The 14,029-nt window shown below is 38.2% G+C and overlaps 1 protein-coding gene across 1 annotated transcript; it reads right to left on the reverse strand.

Annotated features, from left to right (window-relative positions):
* Positions 1 to 518: 518 nt before the first annotated feature.
* Positions 519 to 6,879, reverse strand: en1a (engrailed homeobox 1a). Its single transcript, XM_006636261.3, has 2 exons — positions 6,063 to 6,879; positions 519 to 2,701 (listed from the first exon to the last, which is right to left on the reverse strand). Exons 1-2 carry the CDS (start codon positions 6,571 to 6,573, stop codon positions 2,382 to 2,384), a joined length of 831 nt encoding a protein of 276 aa, XP_006636324.1. The 5' UTR covers positions 6,574 to 6,879; the 3' UTR covers positions 519 to 2,381.
* Between the last annotated feature and the right edge of the window lie 7,150 nt (positions 6,880 to 14,029).

The raw sequence follows: 14,029 nt of genomic DNA on the forward strand, positions 1-14,029 counted from the left end.
ATTTTCTACCCTTATCCAAAGAACGTCAACAAGGCCTAACGTCGTGGAACATACGAGGCTACACACAATTGTGTATTAGTTTTCATGCAGAACTACATCACATAAGAATGCACATTTGGTAACCTTGCAAAGACTAGGCTGTAGACACGGGGAACGATCTCTCCTTCAGGCGCTGGTTTTACCTGTTAGAATATCGCCGATAAAAGTGCATCCCGGGGGATACTAAAGTCTTCAACAAACAATAATAAGTACAATTATTTATACGCAATGAATTAAAACATCAGAAAGCAAAAAATAGGTACTGAGGACATGAAACAGAGTCGACTTTAACGTGTACGGAGAGCACGAAACTGCCCGGAGTCTCCTCTACCGCCTGCAGTCGACCTCAACCCGCTACGAACCTGGAACTAGAAGGTTTCTCTACAGACCGCTTTCCAAACGTGGCATTTTATCGCTTTAACATATTTTATAGCATGACAAAACGTTGAATGACTAAAAAGGCATCGGAAGCACGAAACTTTATTTTGTCGTTTCATTTTGTGTCATAGAGAATCGCTAATACATTGCACGGGGCTAAGCAATTGATCTCCCTAAGCTTGCATCGTATCTACTAATGATTATTTAATGTCTTTACTTAGTGTTTAAACAGCTATTGGCTCCCTACTGCGTTTGCCGATTTTACTGTTCTTACTTTGCATCGATATGAGCATTAATCTCTGGACGCATTGCAAGACTAATAACGAATACCCTATTCCAGTAATTAATTAACAGTGTAAATAAGTAAATATCAAAATCGTATATCCAAAGACATTTCTATATAATGTGTTGAATGGATGCTGTACAGCACAGTATATAAATGTAGACTTCTGTACTGACAAAATACACTTACAAGGAACATTGTAAAAAAAAACACACAAAAATACAAACAGATAATACATAATGCAGGTCCGTTGCAAGCTTGGATATAAATTGAAATACAAGTCAGAAATACACACAGTGGTAACAAATGCCATTTAATAAACGAAAGTGTTCCATCATTTTGCCGCGACACAAACAGTGGATTCTGCTTTGTTTTTTTTCTTAAGTGATAGTCGGCCTTAGACTTACTGAGCGACCTTGAAGACACTCATTTGACCTCACAAGCTCTCCTTGTATCGATTCCTTCAACCAGAAACGCTAGACATTTGTGCTTGCAGCTAAACCACATTATCCTAGACACCACTAAATAACACCAATCCGCAGAACACGGGAGCCTACTCTTAAGGAAACTCTTCTTTGTTTACATCGTAGAGAGAGCTCCCCCATAGACCTGGAATAACTTTTGGTTCAATATACCTGAATGACAAAACAGATTGAAACGTAACATTTCCCCTTCACATTTATTACAGAGTTATATTAATTAAAATCGATGCGACGGAGGATTTAAAACGTGCATGTGATTTAAGCATTATCATAATTGTCTGCAAACCATGATATATATAGTCTGTGTACATGTATTGTACGTAATGTCTTAATTCATATACGGGGGAAAAACCTCACGTGAGCGTGATTATAGGAATCCTCTTGTAATCAATTAATCTCTCCTGAAGCCTCCCCCTGTTCACCCCTAACCCCTGCGAAAAAGGCTTGTTTAAGAAAGTGTAATAGGACGGAAAAACAACCCTCGTTCACATAGAACAGTTAAAAAAAAGTTTATTTTCCATTTTTCCTGCATTATCGAATCAAATCGATGGGCGCGTTTGGACATACTTTGACCTGGTATAAACTCCGACATTACAAGAACTGCCTTGTGCGCCCTCCCAGCTTCAAGATCTCCCGCAGACTTGAGGTGGCTCGGTTTAGTCTCAAGGTGTATTTAAAACAATAAACGTTAAGGAATAGTGATGAACTGCAGCCAAGAAAAAAAAAGGAATCGAGAGCACATTCTACACTTTATTTCAGACTACATATTTCTGAACATATTAAAATCTTTGGCTTGTAGCGACGGTTCAGGAGCGCAGTCTGTATAGAACTGTGAGTTAAGAAGAGTGACACAAAAACACGTAAGAACCCCTATTGAGTCAGACACGTACTAAAACAGTGAGCAACAACATCATAAAGAAAAAGATAAAATCTCCAGCAAGTAGGGATCGCTATAGACACATCCTTACCTGAAATCAAATATATACAACGTCTTATGGTGTTTGGCTATATATAGACTTTTTATATCGTTCGTTATTTATATAGTTTAGTCCATATACTATGAGATAGACATAGATCTGATTTAAATAGCACCTGTCCCACTCCATTCGCTGTGTTAATTTTTTTTTGTCTTCGAAAGCTTCGTTTCTGGCCCTCCAGCCAGCGCCCGGCAGTACATGGAAAAGAAAAGTGTGCTGGGATCATTCGCTGTCGTCTTTGTCTTCCTGAACTGTGGTGGTCGAGTGATTGTAAAGTCCCTGGGCCATGAGCTGCAGGGCCAGACCGTTCTTGAAGCCATTGGCTTTCTTGATCTTAGCCCTCTTGTTCTGGAACCAGATCTTGATCTGTGACTCGTTGAGGTTGAGTTCCTGGGCCAGAGACTGTCTCCTCTGCTCTGTGATGTACCGATTGGCTTGAAACTCCGCTTTAAGTCTTTGCAGCTGCTCGGCTGTAAAAGCGGTTCTAGGTCGCTTGTCTTCCTTCTCATTTTTCTTCTTTTTCAATTTTCGTGTCCTTGGGCCTAGTGTAGAAACAACAATAAAACGCATACGTAAATATCAGTAAGCCCTGGGTATCTGTTCCACAGGCTATAGATAGGAGATGACGGGATCTACGAATTCCGAGGTCGTGAATAAATCCATGTCATTTACCAACCCGATAATAATTTTGTCTGCAGTGGTAGGAAACGATATATGTTTTCTGCTAGGTGAGAGAATTTTGATGACGCGCCACGAAATCACTACATTACAATAAGTGATTAGATTATACCTTTGCGTTGCACGAGTAGTTTTTGGTTTTATGTGAAAGGGATTCCCAATGTTTTGCTCCAAGCTTCGGCAAACCTATTTCCCTAACAAAAGAATATTTATTACAGTTAGGTTGCGTGTTGAGAGTATATCCTGGCAAATTACGGCTAACAAAATATGACCGTTACAGCAGTTGCTGGGGTTAGTCTGAAATAAACTGTACACTAGTATGTACATTAAAATACATTTTGTTTCGCTCAGAACCGCTTATTTAAAAGCATAATATACAAGATAACGTTTTCATAATATACTAAATTTAAGTTTTAAAGAACGTTTCCGATCTGTTTCAACATTTTTCTGAATTTCAAAATGTGCACAGAAATATACATATACAATATGAAAAAAAAATATTTTTTAACATCCTGCGTTTTTGAAGACATTTCAAAAACATCCCAGAATTCCGGCCTAAACATACACTATTCCTGATACGGTAGGATTTTTAGAAGGATCGTTTACGAGCGATCTTCGTTGTCACTACATAGTTTAGTGCAATTTTCGGGGGGCATTTCAATATTACAATAATCATTTTGTTATTATTGATTTGGTTGTAAAGTTGTTTTTTGTCAGCGATCACTGTGTGCCGAGGTGTGAGGGTGTTCATCAAAAAGAAAAATAATTTATGACATTTAAAATATTTCAGACGTTCCTATAACGATATAATAATAGTTGGCATATTAATACTGTCTTAAATACGAAGATAAAGACCGCCATGTTTATTATGATCATACTAGGTCTGCCCGAGGAGAGAGCCACGAGTTTTGTATCTTTATGCGGGCGATCTATTAGACTATATTATGGTACTTTTGTCACGCCGAGAAAGACAAAAATGATCCATTCTCTCAACCATCCAACTACAGTGTAAGGCCCCACTAAACAAAGTATATTTCAAAACACAACCTCACATAACTAATTTTACATGCAAGGAATGCGGGCTAAAGATTTTAAGAGTAAGCCACGCCTTTTACAGTATTTGGAAAATCGTGAACACGCTGCAGTATTATTATCACATTTCCAGGAGTCCTCAGTGTTTATAAAACAGATAACAGCACAGGCCACTTTATCCCTAGTGGAAATCCAGTAGATATAGTGTTATAGGTAGGTATTTCCACGCCGAACGAAAAATGTAACACTTGCAGCGTTTTGCAGTTATTTTACACAAATAAATTGACACTTATTTTTGAGAGGCTAGAAAATTGCGCAATTTTCAGAAATGTGTACTATTTTTACTTGTTCCTTTTTCGAAAGCCGCAAGAGAACATGGTTGCTCCAGATGACTGCGGTTAGAGACCTAAGAGAAACCACTATAAAGTTTACTTCTACTTATAAAAGTACTCTTTCCAGTATTATGGATAATAATAATACGTTTTACATGCATTCTATATATTTCTATAATTCTATAACGCAAGAGGCTTTGTTCAAGTTCGTTTAATAAATGTCAACGAAACATAACAACGGATAGTGCACTCAACACAAGCAGTACAGCCCTAAATGAATGGCCCAATTTATCAGGGGAAGGTGTGAGTGTTTGCGTGTGAACTCCGGGGTCTGTAGTTAAATCTGATCGTTGTTGTAAAAGAATTAATGCAGAAGATTACCCCATCCAGGCCTAAAATCGATGCGCCCGAGAGTGAAATCAAGCCAAATGAACTGACAGAGCTTCTGTATAAGTGTACGGTGTAGTCTTGTCAATGTGTCATTTCTATTAAATTCACCGTAGGGTTCAGCAGTGCCAAGAGTAAACTAGAAATATCATAGCTCACAGGGAACGTTACACAGACCTAGTAGATCAGCAAATTCCAATATTGTATTTTAACTTCACTGAGCTTAAGAACAAGCAGTGTCGTTTCGGTGAACTGTTCGCACTGACAGCTTAATCAGTCTATCAATCAGCTCGGTCAATGCAACTTTCCATTCTCTGTGGAGAAGGACCTCCAAATTGATCACTTTCAGAAGTGGAGGTATAGCAGGCTGCTAGGATTGAGAGTACGCGCAGAACCCGTTTTAGAAAGCGGTATCCTAGCGCTGTCCTGTCCCGCGGGTGTACTGCAGTACCTCCGTGTTATGGGGAAAAAAAAAGAAAACATAATTTGCAGTGCAGGTCAAAAAAGTAAAGAAAAATATTTATATTATCACACTACAACCCTTTTTCTTCTTATTTTTTTCCTCTTGAAAAAATATCCATTGATCGATTTTGTAACGTCGTGAAACGTGAATCTTGCATAAACGTTCAAATGTAGCCGATTATCTCAAAGGCTCGTGAATGCAGTGTCGTTAAAGTTATTAATGCATTTCGTTATTATTATTTCCTTTTATGTTACTGGTGACTGTCTATCGTGTTTTATTTTTCCTGCACTCATGTTTATATATGGTTTCATAAAAGAAATTCTCATTAGCGCGCTTAGCCACACAAAGGCAGGCTACAGTAACGTGTTTGTAAAGGCAGTGCGATATACGGAATGCTCAATTAACTTCAGTGCCTAGTGTTTTTGTATCAGATGTGCCCGATTGCCTTGTTAGAATATTCATCGCCTAAAATGCATATTTTAAATTATTTTTTACACACAAAGGCTGATTTTCGTACTTGCCCAAGTTGAGAAGAGATCTTCACGTCCACCTACAATTTTACAGTTGCATGCGAAACGAAACAGCCACTGTTTTCTAAACCGGCAACAATTTACTGGTTCCAAAACACAAAATGTGCTCTTAAACTGCGGCCTTTAGGCCTCCAATTATTATTTTGTTTGAAAGGCCCTGCATTTAGCATACTGACAGACTGAGATTTAGTTATCCTAAAAGGACCAAGAGTTCTAGCATCTAAATTAATTTGCTGTGAACTGCGAGTCAACATTCAGCGGGTCTAACGGCCTTCGAAACTTTTTTTTTCCCTCGCTCGCCTCGCTATTCTGTCGCCCAGCTGAATGTGAATGTATGTATATCTAGTATTGTGACTGTGTGTACAAATATCGTGCACAGGCTGTGTTCAAGCGTGATCCATTTTCTGTTACTCTTTTTTTTTTCCCCGACGCAAGCAATATATATATATATTATTTCATAAAAAAGAAACTATTGCCTTACCAGATGATGGTCTGTCTGAATACCTTGTGCAATATACCCAGGCAGGCCATAGTAGCGGCTGAGATTCTTTAGTCGCCGCCGTTCCTCCATTATTCGCGCTCATAACCATAAGAGAGGGGTTATTCTCGCCGTATTTGGCCGTGTTAGTTCCATTTCCTTCGCCCGGCTTCGACGGGCTCTGTTTCGACGCCGGCGAGGGCGAGGAGGACGAGGAAGAGGTGCTGTCACTGCTGCAGTTTGAATCCTGGCACAGCGTGCTCGGGTGAGACGGCCTGATGACCAAAGGGTTCACGTTCTCCCTGCCGGAGGTCTGCGCTCGGTCCCTGTTCCCGAGCTCCTTCTTGCACCCAAAGTCCGGCCGCAGGATGTTGTCAATGAAAAAGTTGGTGGTTCGGTGAGCCTGCTGCGCTGCCGGGTGAGGCAGGATCGGCGGGGAGGGCAGATTCGGGGACAGCGAGACGCTCTCCCCTTCGCTAGAATCCCGGCTACTTGAATCCTTGTGCTCTTCCATATCTGGATCCAATTCGCTTCGCCTCCTCTTTCCGAACCCAACTCCACTTGTTGGCGAATATTTATTTGTATCCCGTTTCTTTAAAAAAAAAAAGCCTGGCAATATAGTCGGTCAATATTAAAAAAATACAATAAACACCTCTTTTTCTTTTTTTTTAAATGGAACCAACCTTCTCTAAATTCGCGGCATCCTACAAGTGTGTAGGATTTTAGCTCCAAGTGTCATAATCTGCCCGCCTGGCGAAGCTGACAACACATTGCGCGCCGGTTTGAAGTCCCTGCGTTTCTCTTATCTATGACAGTTCGATCTTTGCAAACTCTCCTAAAATCGCTCAGCCTCTCCACACTTTTTTTTTCCACACCAACCGGAAGCACGTGAGCCTGCACACACGTGCAATGAACCAATCGACGGGAGCGAGGCGCTCTGACACCAGCCCCGGTGCCCAATTGCCTCTTGCGATTCTTCGCAAATAAATAATAAATGGACTTTAGAAAACCAAGCAAGGGTTCACAGCGGTACTCTGTACATCCGTGCAGATGCTTATTGTATGTGCAGTGCCGACTACCGAGAATTTAAAATCAGCCCCAGTGCCGATGCTTAGTGTTCTTGTCATGCAGGTTCCTTAAGGTTTTCCAAAACTTTGTATTCTGGATTCAAAACCGCATGATTCTTATTATTTTTCATAGAAAATATGCCCAACAACACAAGCGCACGCGTCCCATAACCCATAATAACCAGGCAATTAAATGAAACACAAGACTCTTGCGGTCGTAGGTAAATTAGCATTATGCCGAAAGGTAAGTTGCAGGTAATACTAAAAGCGCACAAAAAGTTTTATTGCTGTATGTCCGGTTTTACAGCGACTTACATTGTGGAGTTGAGGTTGCAGCAGTTCTGACAATACAGGTGAAGCTAACTATATTCCTCAAATGTTTCTCGTGGAGAAAAAAAAAATCAACACGCGATAATTGCTTTTGATCACATTCTCGGTTTTTGCGTCCAGTGTTTAAAACACTTGGATTAGACCTTGTCAGGAAAACACAAAGGACAAGATTACAATTAGCTGCTTTTCGCTTTACTTAAAAAAAAAAGATTATGATAGTCAAAAGCAGTTAGAAACATTTTTACTTTATATCATTGACCACATCTTTTAATATTGGTATAGTTAACTTTTTTATTTATTAATAATTAACATAGCGGACTCCAACTATACATTCTACAGTATATGTTTCTGTCTGGAGCGACTTTCTTGAACAAGTCTGCGTTATTTCAAACTATGCTTCCAGACCCGCAATTGTAAGGGGCTTCATGTTTGTCACCTAGATAAAATTTGCTTTTAACTGAATACAACCTCTTGCAGACACCTAACGTGTGTTACCGGCCTCTACCCTTGGTGTACAAGACTTTGCAAAATAATTAAAAATACTCATAAAAAAATTAGGCAAAATTTACATTGAGAAACTTCTTTCTTTTTTATTTAAAAAAAAAAAACACAATTTGTGGCGTAAAGACTGATCGCTCGCGATGAGTTGTAGAGGCTGGAAAGCTGAATGTAAAATGTTCGCCGGCTTTTAAAACCTGCTTGACCCCGGACACGTGCGTGGCTTTTTCGACAAACTTCAAACCGAATATCCGAAACAACTCGGTGGTGTTTCGTTTTATAGAAATTGTGCGGCCGCTTTCGCTTATATTTCTTTAACGCAAGAAAGTTCCGAGGCAAACCTATGTCTATAACTTAAAAGGGCAACGAAACAAATGTAAAACTACAAACATCACCCAACAGTCTTCAGACACCCGGTACCTTCCAATCACTATGTGCACACATACAAATTCAAGAAATAAGTTTCTGCACGATATATACTCGTTTACTCGTCGTTTATGTAAAGAAACACGGGCCTAATGCATAACATCAGACGGTCCTGCATTAATAAGTTATCCCTGTAATTTTCTTTTACAAATAGCACTGTTATTTTAACAGAAATGATGAGGGAAATATTAAAGTAGTTATTTGCAACTCGTTTGAGTTTATTTATATTTAAGGTTCCAAAATTGAAATCTTTATCCCAAAAGCTAGTGTGGGTACTTAATTAAATTCTAATTAGGACACTATCAATATCCTATTTAGCCACGTAGCCATTGTGAGCTCCGGTCCCTTTCAGTCGGTAAATAGGGGCTCGCAGCCTTATCTTGCCTGCAAGAGACGCCTTGAGAAGGACTGCAAAAGATAATTTATAGGTTTTAATTACTCTTCATTCCGCCTGATCAGCTTGGCGTTCATCACAGGAGAGTGAATAAAATCTGGTCAAAAGCACTGTCACTATTCCCTGGCAAGACGCTTAATCAAAGTAAGCAGGGCCATATTACACGCTGCGAGCTTCTCAACGTAATTTCCAAGCTGCTGATAAAGCTGGTTGAATAATGCTGGAGCCTTTGGAGACACCATTTACAGAAATGACTTTATTGACGGCTTAACGTCGGTAATTCATTTTACCTTTCATGTACTGGAGCCTGGATTTGTTACAGTAATGGGATGATAAATGCACTAGCGGCCTATAGCTTGTATTATTGAATATAATACACACACCCTTTGCTAAATGTCTCGAAAATCGTTTAGAAATCGATGTAGCAACTGTTTTAATTTCATTATGGTCAGGTTGAAATTAATAATCTCAATTTTTATATCCTGTGCATGTTCATAAAGCCAACACAGGGAGCTAGACAATTCCAGACAACTGCACATTTCACACAGCAGCGGGGATTGTTTCATTTACAGAACAAAACACAAACAAAATAACGGGCTTCGTGCTATTTAATTGCAGGACTGAAATAGGTGGTGCAAAATGCAGGGCATCACTGTTCTTGTGTGTACAGTGTGTTCGTGTGTGTGGTGCCAGTCTGTGAGCATGCCTTTGTGTATGTACACAGACATACTACCGCTCAGCACTGGCCATAACCCGCAGTAAGAAGGAACATATAGCATAGGAAATGAAATCTGCGTACGCCTGTGCAGGTTACCCCGCGATTCAATTTGAAAACAAAGGCCGCCGTTATCTAAAAAAAAAATCCAAATGACGATCAAGGCTGTAGCGTGAATTTTCTTTCTTTGGCCTCCGTTTGAAGCAAACTCTCCGTTTATTTTTGAAGTTATATATAAACGTAGGCTTTGAAAAGCGCTGTTTTAAAGCATATTTTTTTTTTGAATACACGGGCTACGGGTTTATTTCTAATATTAATTTTTAAAAGAGCTTCCTCTGGAAACAACCCACGTTTGGAATTAAATGCAGCCTTTGGCTCCATGGTTATTATTATTATTTTTGTTTGTTTGTTTACAGCCTTCAAAAGAACGTATGCGTTAGCGACTTTACCTGTTCCGGGTGTTGCCTCTCGCTGAAACAGTAAATCCATGTGTATCGTGTGATAAGATCAGAGCAGAGTCCTTGCAGAAGGACATAAATGAGTTGTTTTAATACAATGGATTTCACCCTTCCTACTGGGACTGAGTGACCACAGGTTTTGTTTGAATTCAATGCGAATAGATTTCTGCTACAAGTGCACCATTATAATTATGAGCTGTAAGGTCAAACTATACATTCTGGGTCCCCAAAGCCTATAGACACAGGGAAATGTGCAGAGTATAGCACGTCATTGTACCTGACAGTCCTTTCAATAGACTAATTCAATTATCGCTAAGGGATTTTGCAGTCACTTGAAAGCTGTAACTCACAGGAGAAAGTATAAAATGTTTATTTTGTTCTATTCTGGTGTTTTAAAGCGAGAAAGTGCCCGAAAGCGGTTCGGAACGAAAACGATAAAGTATTACAATTGTGCAAAAAAAGTAGAAGTGACTTTGTGCGTGGCGTTGCGCGGGGCTCCGTTGCCCGTTACACAGAAATGACACGATCGCGAAGGAGGTTTTCAGATGTTTAAATCTTACAGTGACGGCAGCGATCAGTGGGGTCAAGAAGTACGGAAAATTCGAATTTCATTTTGCCGGCTACGTGAATTATTCCAGCAAAAATAACATTATTTCCCAAGGTATGTACTCGAACTTACCTACAACGTGTATTGTTGGCATCATTAAATGAGTGTCTGAAGTTGGTAATCTGTTTCCTATAGTTAAACGTGTTGGGTCTCACATGTACAAAGGACTGTTCGAGGGGTTAGAGTGTTAAATTATAACATATGCAGTAAGTTCACGCGTTGTGTCTTTGCATTCTTTTTACTTTCGCACCTGGGCAATATGATATATACGCACAATATTTTACAAAAAAGACAATTTTTTAAAACCTTTTTAATATTAACAGTTGAATGACACTCTATATATGTAATAGATCTATAAACTAATATCTTTCGAAATGAGGAGCAGTTTATTTTTTGTTTTTCGATTAACTGCGTTTTTTGCTCTTCATTACCCTCTTGTTAACTACACCTTTTTTGGGAGAATATTTAAATATAAAACGTTTTGTTATGTTATCCCGGTCAAAGTGACACACCTGCTTTTTGAGTTAAATTCAAAACGACATCAGGGCTTTAGATATGTGCGCTACACAGTCAACTTTTATTATCAGCTGAATTGTTCGTGTTAAACTGAAAAATGGATAGGCGACACATTAAAAATTCTTAACGAAATTAAAAATCTTAAGACTTGAAAAAAATGATTGCAAAAACTCTATATTTCACAAATCAGATTGAAACTTAAATATGCAGAATATAACTCAATAAAACAAGAATTGCGTTCTACATAAGCATTGGTTAACAAACTTCCAACATAGAAAACGAACATAAAATGGTAGAAATTCACGTGGCAGAAATATCAAAACAGCAAGACAAAATAAAAACCCATTTCCCCAGAACTCCGTTCTCAGCACAGTAACAACAGATGAAAATATTATATACACCCGCCCATCACCTTTCCCCAAGCACATGCATCTAAATGGTTTTTTTTTATATATATATAATAATATATTAGAATGAATGTATTACCCTAGCGAGTAGCGATATGGTATGAATCACATTGACACAAGATAGACAGAAACTGAGAATGTGGTCGTTTTATTATTTCAAATGTCTCTTGCGCACCAGACGTTCGTAGATAGACCTTGTTTACGATGGTAAATAATTCATTTTTTAAGAAAGTATGTCTCATATTTGAAAGTACAGTATGTAGTCCGTGCAGACTGAAAGCTGTCCAAGATCCATCTTGTTGAGGGGCATTTTAAGTGAAGCAACAAAACAATGATTTATAGAAATCTTTGGGGTTCCGGAGTTTGAAAAATTCGAATGCCCTGAGCACACAATCTGGTATTGAACAATAATCAAGAGAGAGCGTTTGCAAAGCGTTTTGAGCTACAGTATATTCATGCAAAACATAATAAACTATTATTTGTTTAATCTGACATGATTGTGGCTGTTTTCTAAGTGATACCCATGTTATAGAAGCCAAAGGTTAATAATAGTTTCTAGCATATTACAACTTAACAGACTGTGGTTTCGCATTTAAAAAACAAACGTGTGGCATTAGCCTATCACACTTTAACTTAAGAAAACGTACCCGAATTGTTCATTTCGTTAATAAACAGGAGAATGTTTAGGGAAACGGCGTGATATCATTCTGTAGTTTAATGATGCAATTTTGCTGCTTCCCAGCGGCGAGAGCTGGAACTGGGTCATCACTGCGACACAAATTCAAGTCACGCTCACTTTCGATAAAAGGGTTTCCTCTCCAAATTGTCATGCAAAAGACGCACGCATGGGGTCTTCCGGCAAGACGAGAAAGTCCAGTGGAACAGACACACTGAACCGCAGAGCAACGTATAGATCTCGTATATCTATATAATGACTTAAGTATTTTATCGGCAAAACGAGTGTGCACATATATATGTGATTTTTATATTATCACTGATGCATTTACAGTTTCCCGGAAAGTTTTAATTAAAAGCAACACAGAAGTGTACCTGTGTTACTGCACGGTCTAGTTCTCGACCCGCGAGCAAAGCTCTCCTGTTCTTGGCGTCGGTGTCTGCCCGTTGTTTTTATAAAGCTTATTCTGAGCCCATCCTTTTAGTGAGTAATGGTTTGAAGAAATAGACCCGACATTTTTCAGATTCTTATTGAAAATTAAAAGAACTGAGACGTTATTAGTACCCTTACAACATCAGTCGTAATTCTTCTATAAAGATTTTTACGTCCGAATAACGCAGTCATGATCGAAACGGTTCGCTTCTGCATTTCTCTGAATGTTACTGTTCAGTGTAACATAACAAGAAGACAGACCATTGCAGAATGACCTTGCATAATTTCCACATCAAAGAGCCCTGGAAAAGCCTCATTTACAGAACATACGCAATATCTGAAGCCTTACCCCATTTCTGTCTGAAATACGCCGTACCCAAAACATATATAGAGAGAGGTAACTTGATTTGATTAAAATGCACAAACAAGGCTTTTTTTCTAATGAACAAACTATTTGCTTCTAATTAAAAACAATAAATTTGGCTTCTTGACAACCTTTTGTTATAATTACTGTATATATACTGTATATATGTGTGTATGCATTTCAATGATTAAACTGCACATTTTAGCAAAATTAAAAATGTATTGTCTTTTTACTGGACAGACGAACTTTGAGTCTAAAAAAGGGGTGCAAGAGTATTAACTTAAATAGCATCTTGTATTTTATAAAATAGAATAAATCATTTTTATCTTAATGTCAGGATCCTCTTTAGTAGCATAAGTCTGAGTTATAATTACCTTTATATTTACTTCTCAGTACACAAGATTACATTTTTATTAATTTCTTAAATGATGTGTTTAGGAAGTTTTTTTATGAATTTTGTATTCCGTGTTACTTGTGACCCAAACGTTCTGTCTTAGAACCGAACTGAAATATATATATATATTATACAAGACAGCTTCTAGTAATTTAATTACTTTAAAGATTAATTTAAATTATTTTAAGTTAAACAAGATGCAAGATTAATCTGAAAATGATTGCATGTACATACAGACAACGCTTCTTACTTGATACACCAAAACAGCTCAGGTTTTCAGTTCATGCAGATATTGCATTTGCTTTTTAAATAATAGATCAAATACAAAACGCTCGTTAACATTAGAAGTTCTTTCATAACATCTCATTGATCAATGAGACAAAAATATAAATTACACCATAACGTGACGATTTACTACAGTATTAAGACTTATAAGAAAAAGGAAGCATGAATTTAAACACAAGCATCAGTTGGTACTTTTTAATTCGATTAATTGGGCTATTAATTCCGAGACTTGTGCAGGCTCCACTGCCTTTACTAAAAAATTGATTGCGGTGATTTTCTCTGATGCAGAGATCGGTTTCCTTATACACCGATCTGGTGTGTGTTACAGCAAAGTTTATATAAAATAAACTTCATTCTAAAATCGGATTTTCAGAAGCAAAATGAAAATGAAAAATTCTAAT

Source organism: Lepisosteus oculatus, chromosome 12 (genome assembly GCF_040954835.1).
Source record: "Lepisosteus oculatus isolate fLepOcu1 chromosome 12, fLepOcu1.hap2, whole genome shotgun sequence".
NCBI lineage: Eukaryota > Metazoa > Chordata > Actinopteri > Semionotiformes > Lepisosteidae > Lepisosteus > Lepisosteus oculatus.

Coding starts and splice junctions, on each gene's coding strand:
- en1a (XM_006636261.3), bottom strand. CDS start 6,573: ATGGAAGAGCACAAGGATTCAAGTAGCCGGGATTCTAGCGAAGGGGAG. Junction 2,702..6,062: donor TTCAGACAGACCATCATCTG/GTAAGGCAATAG, acceptor TTTCTACACTAG/GCCCAAGGACACGAAAATTG.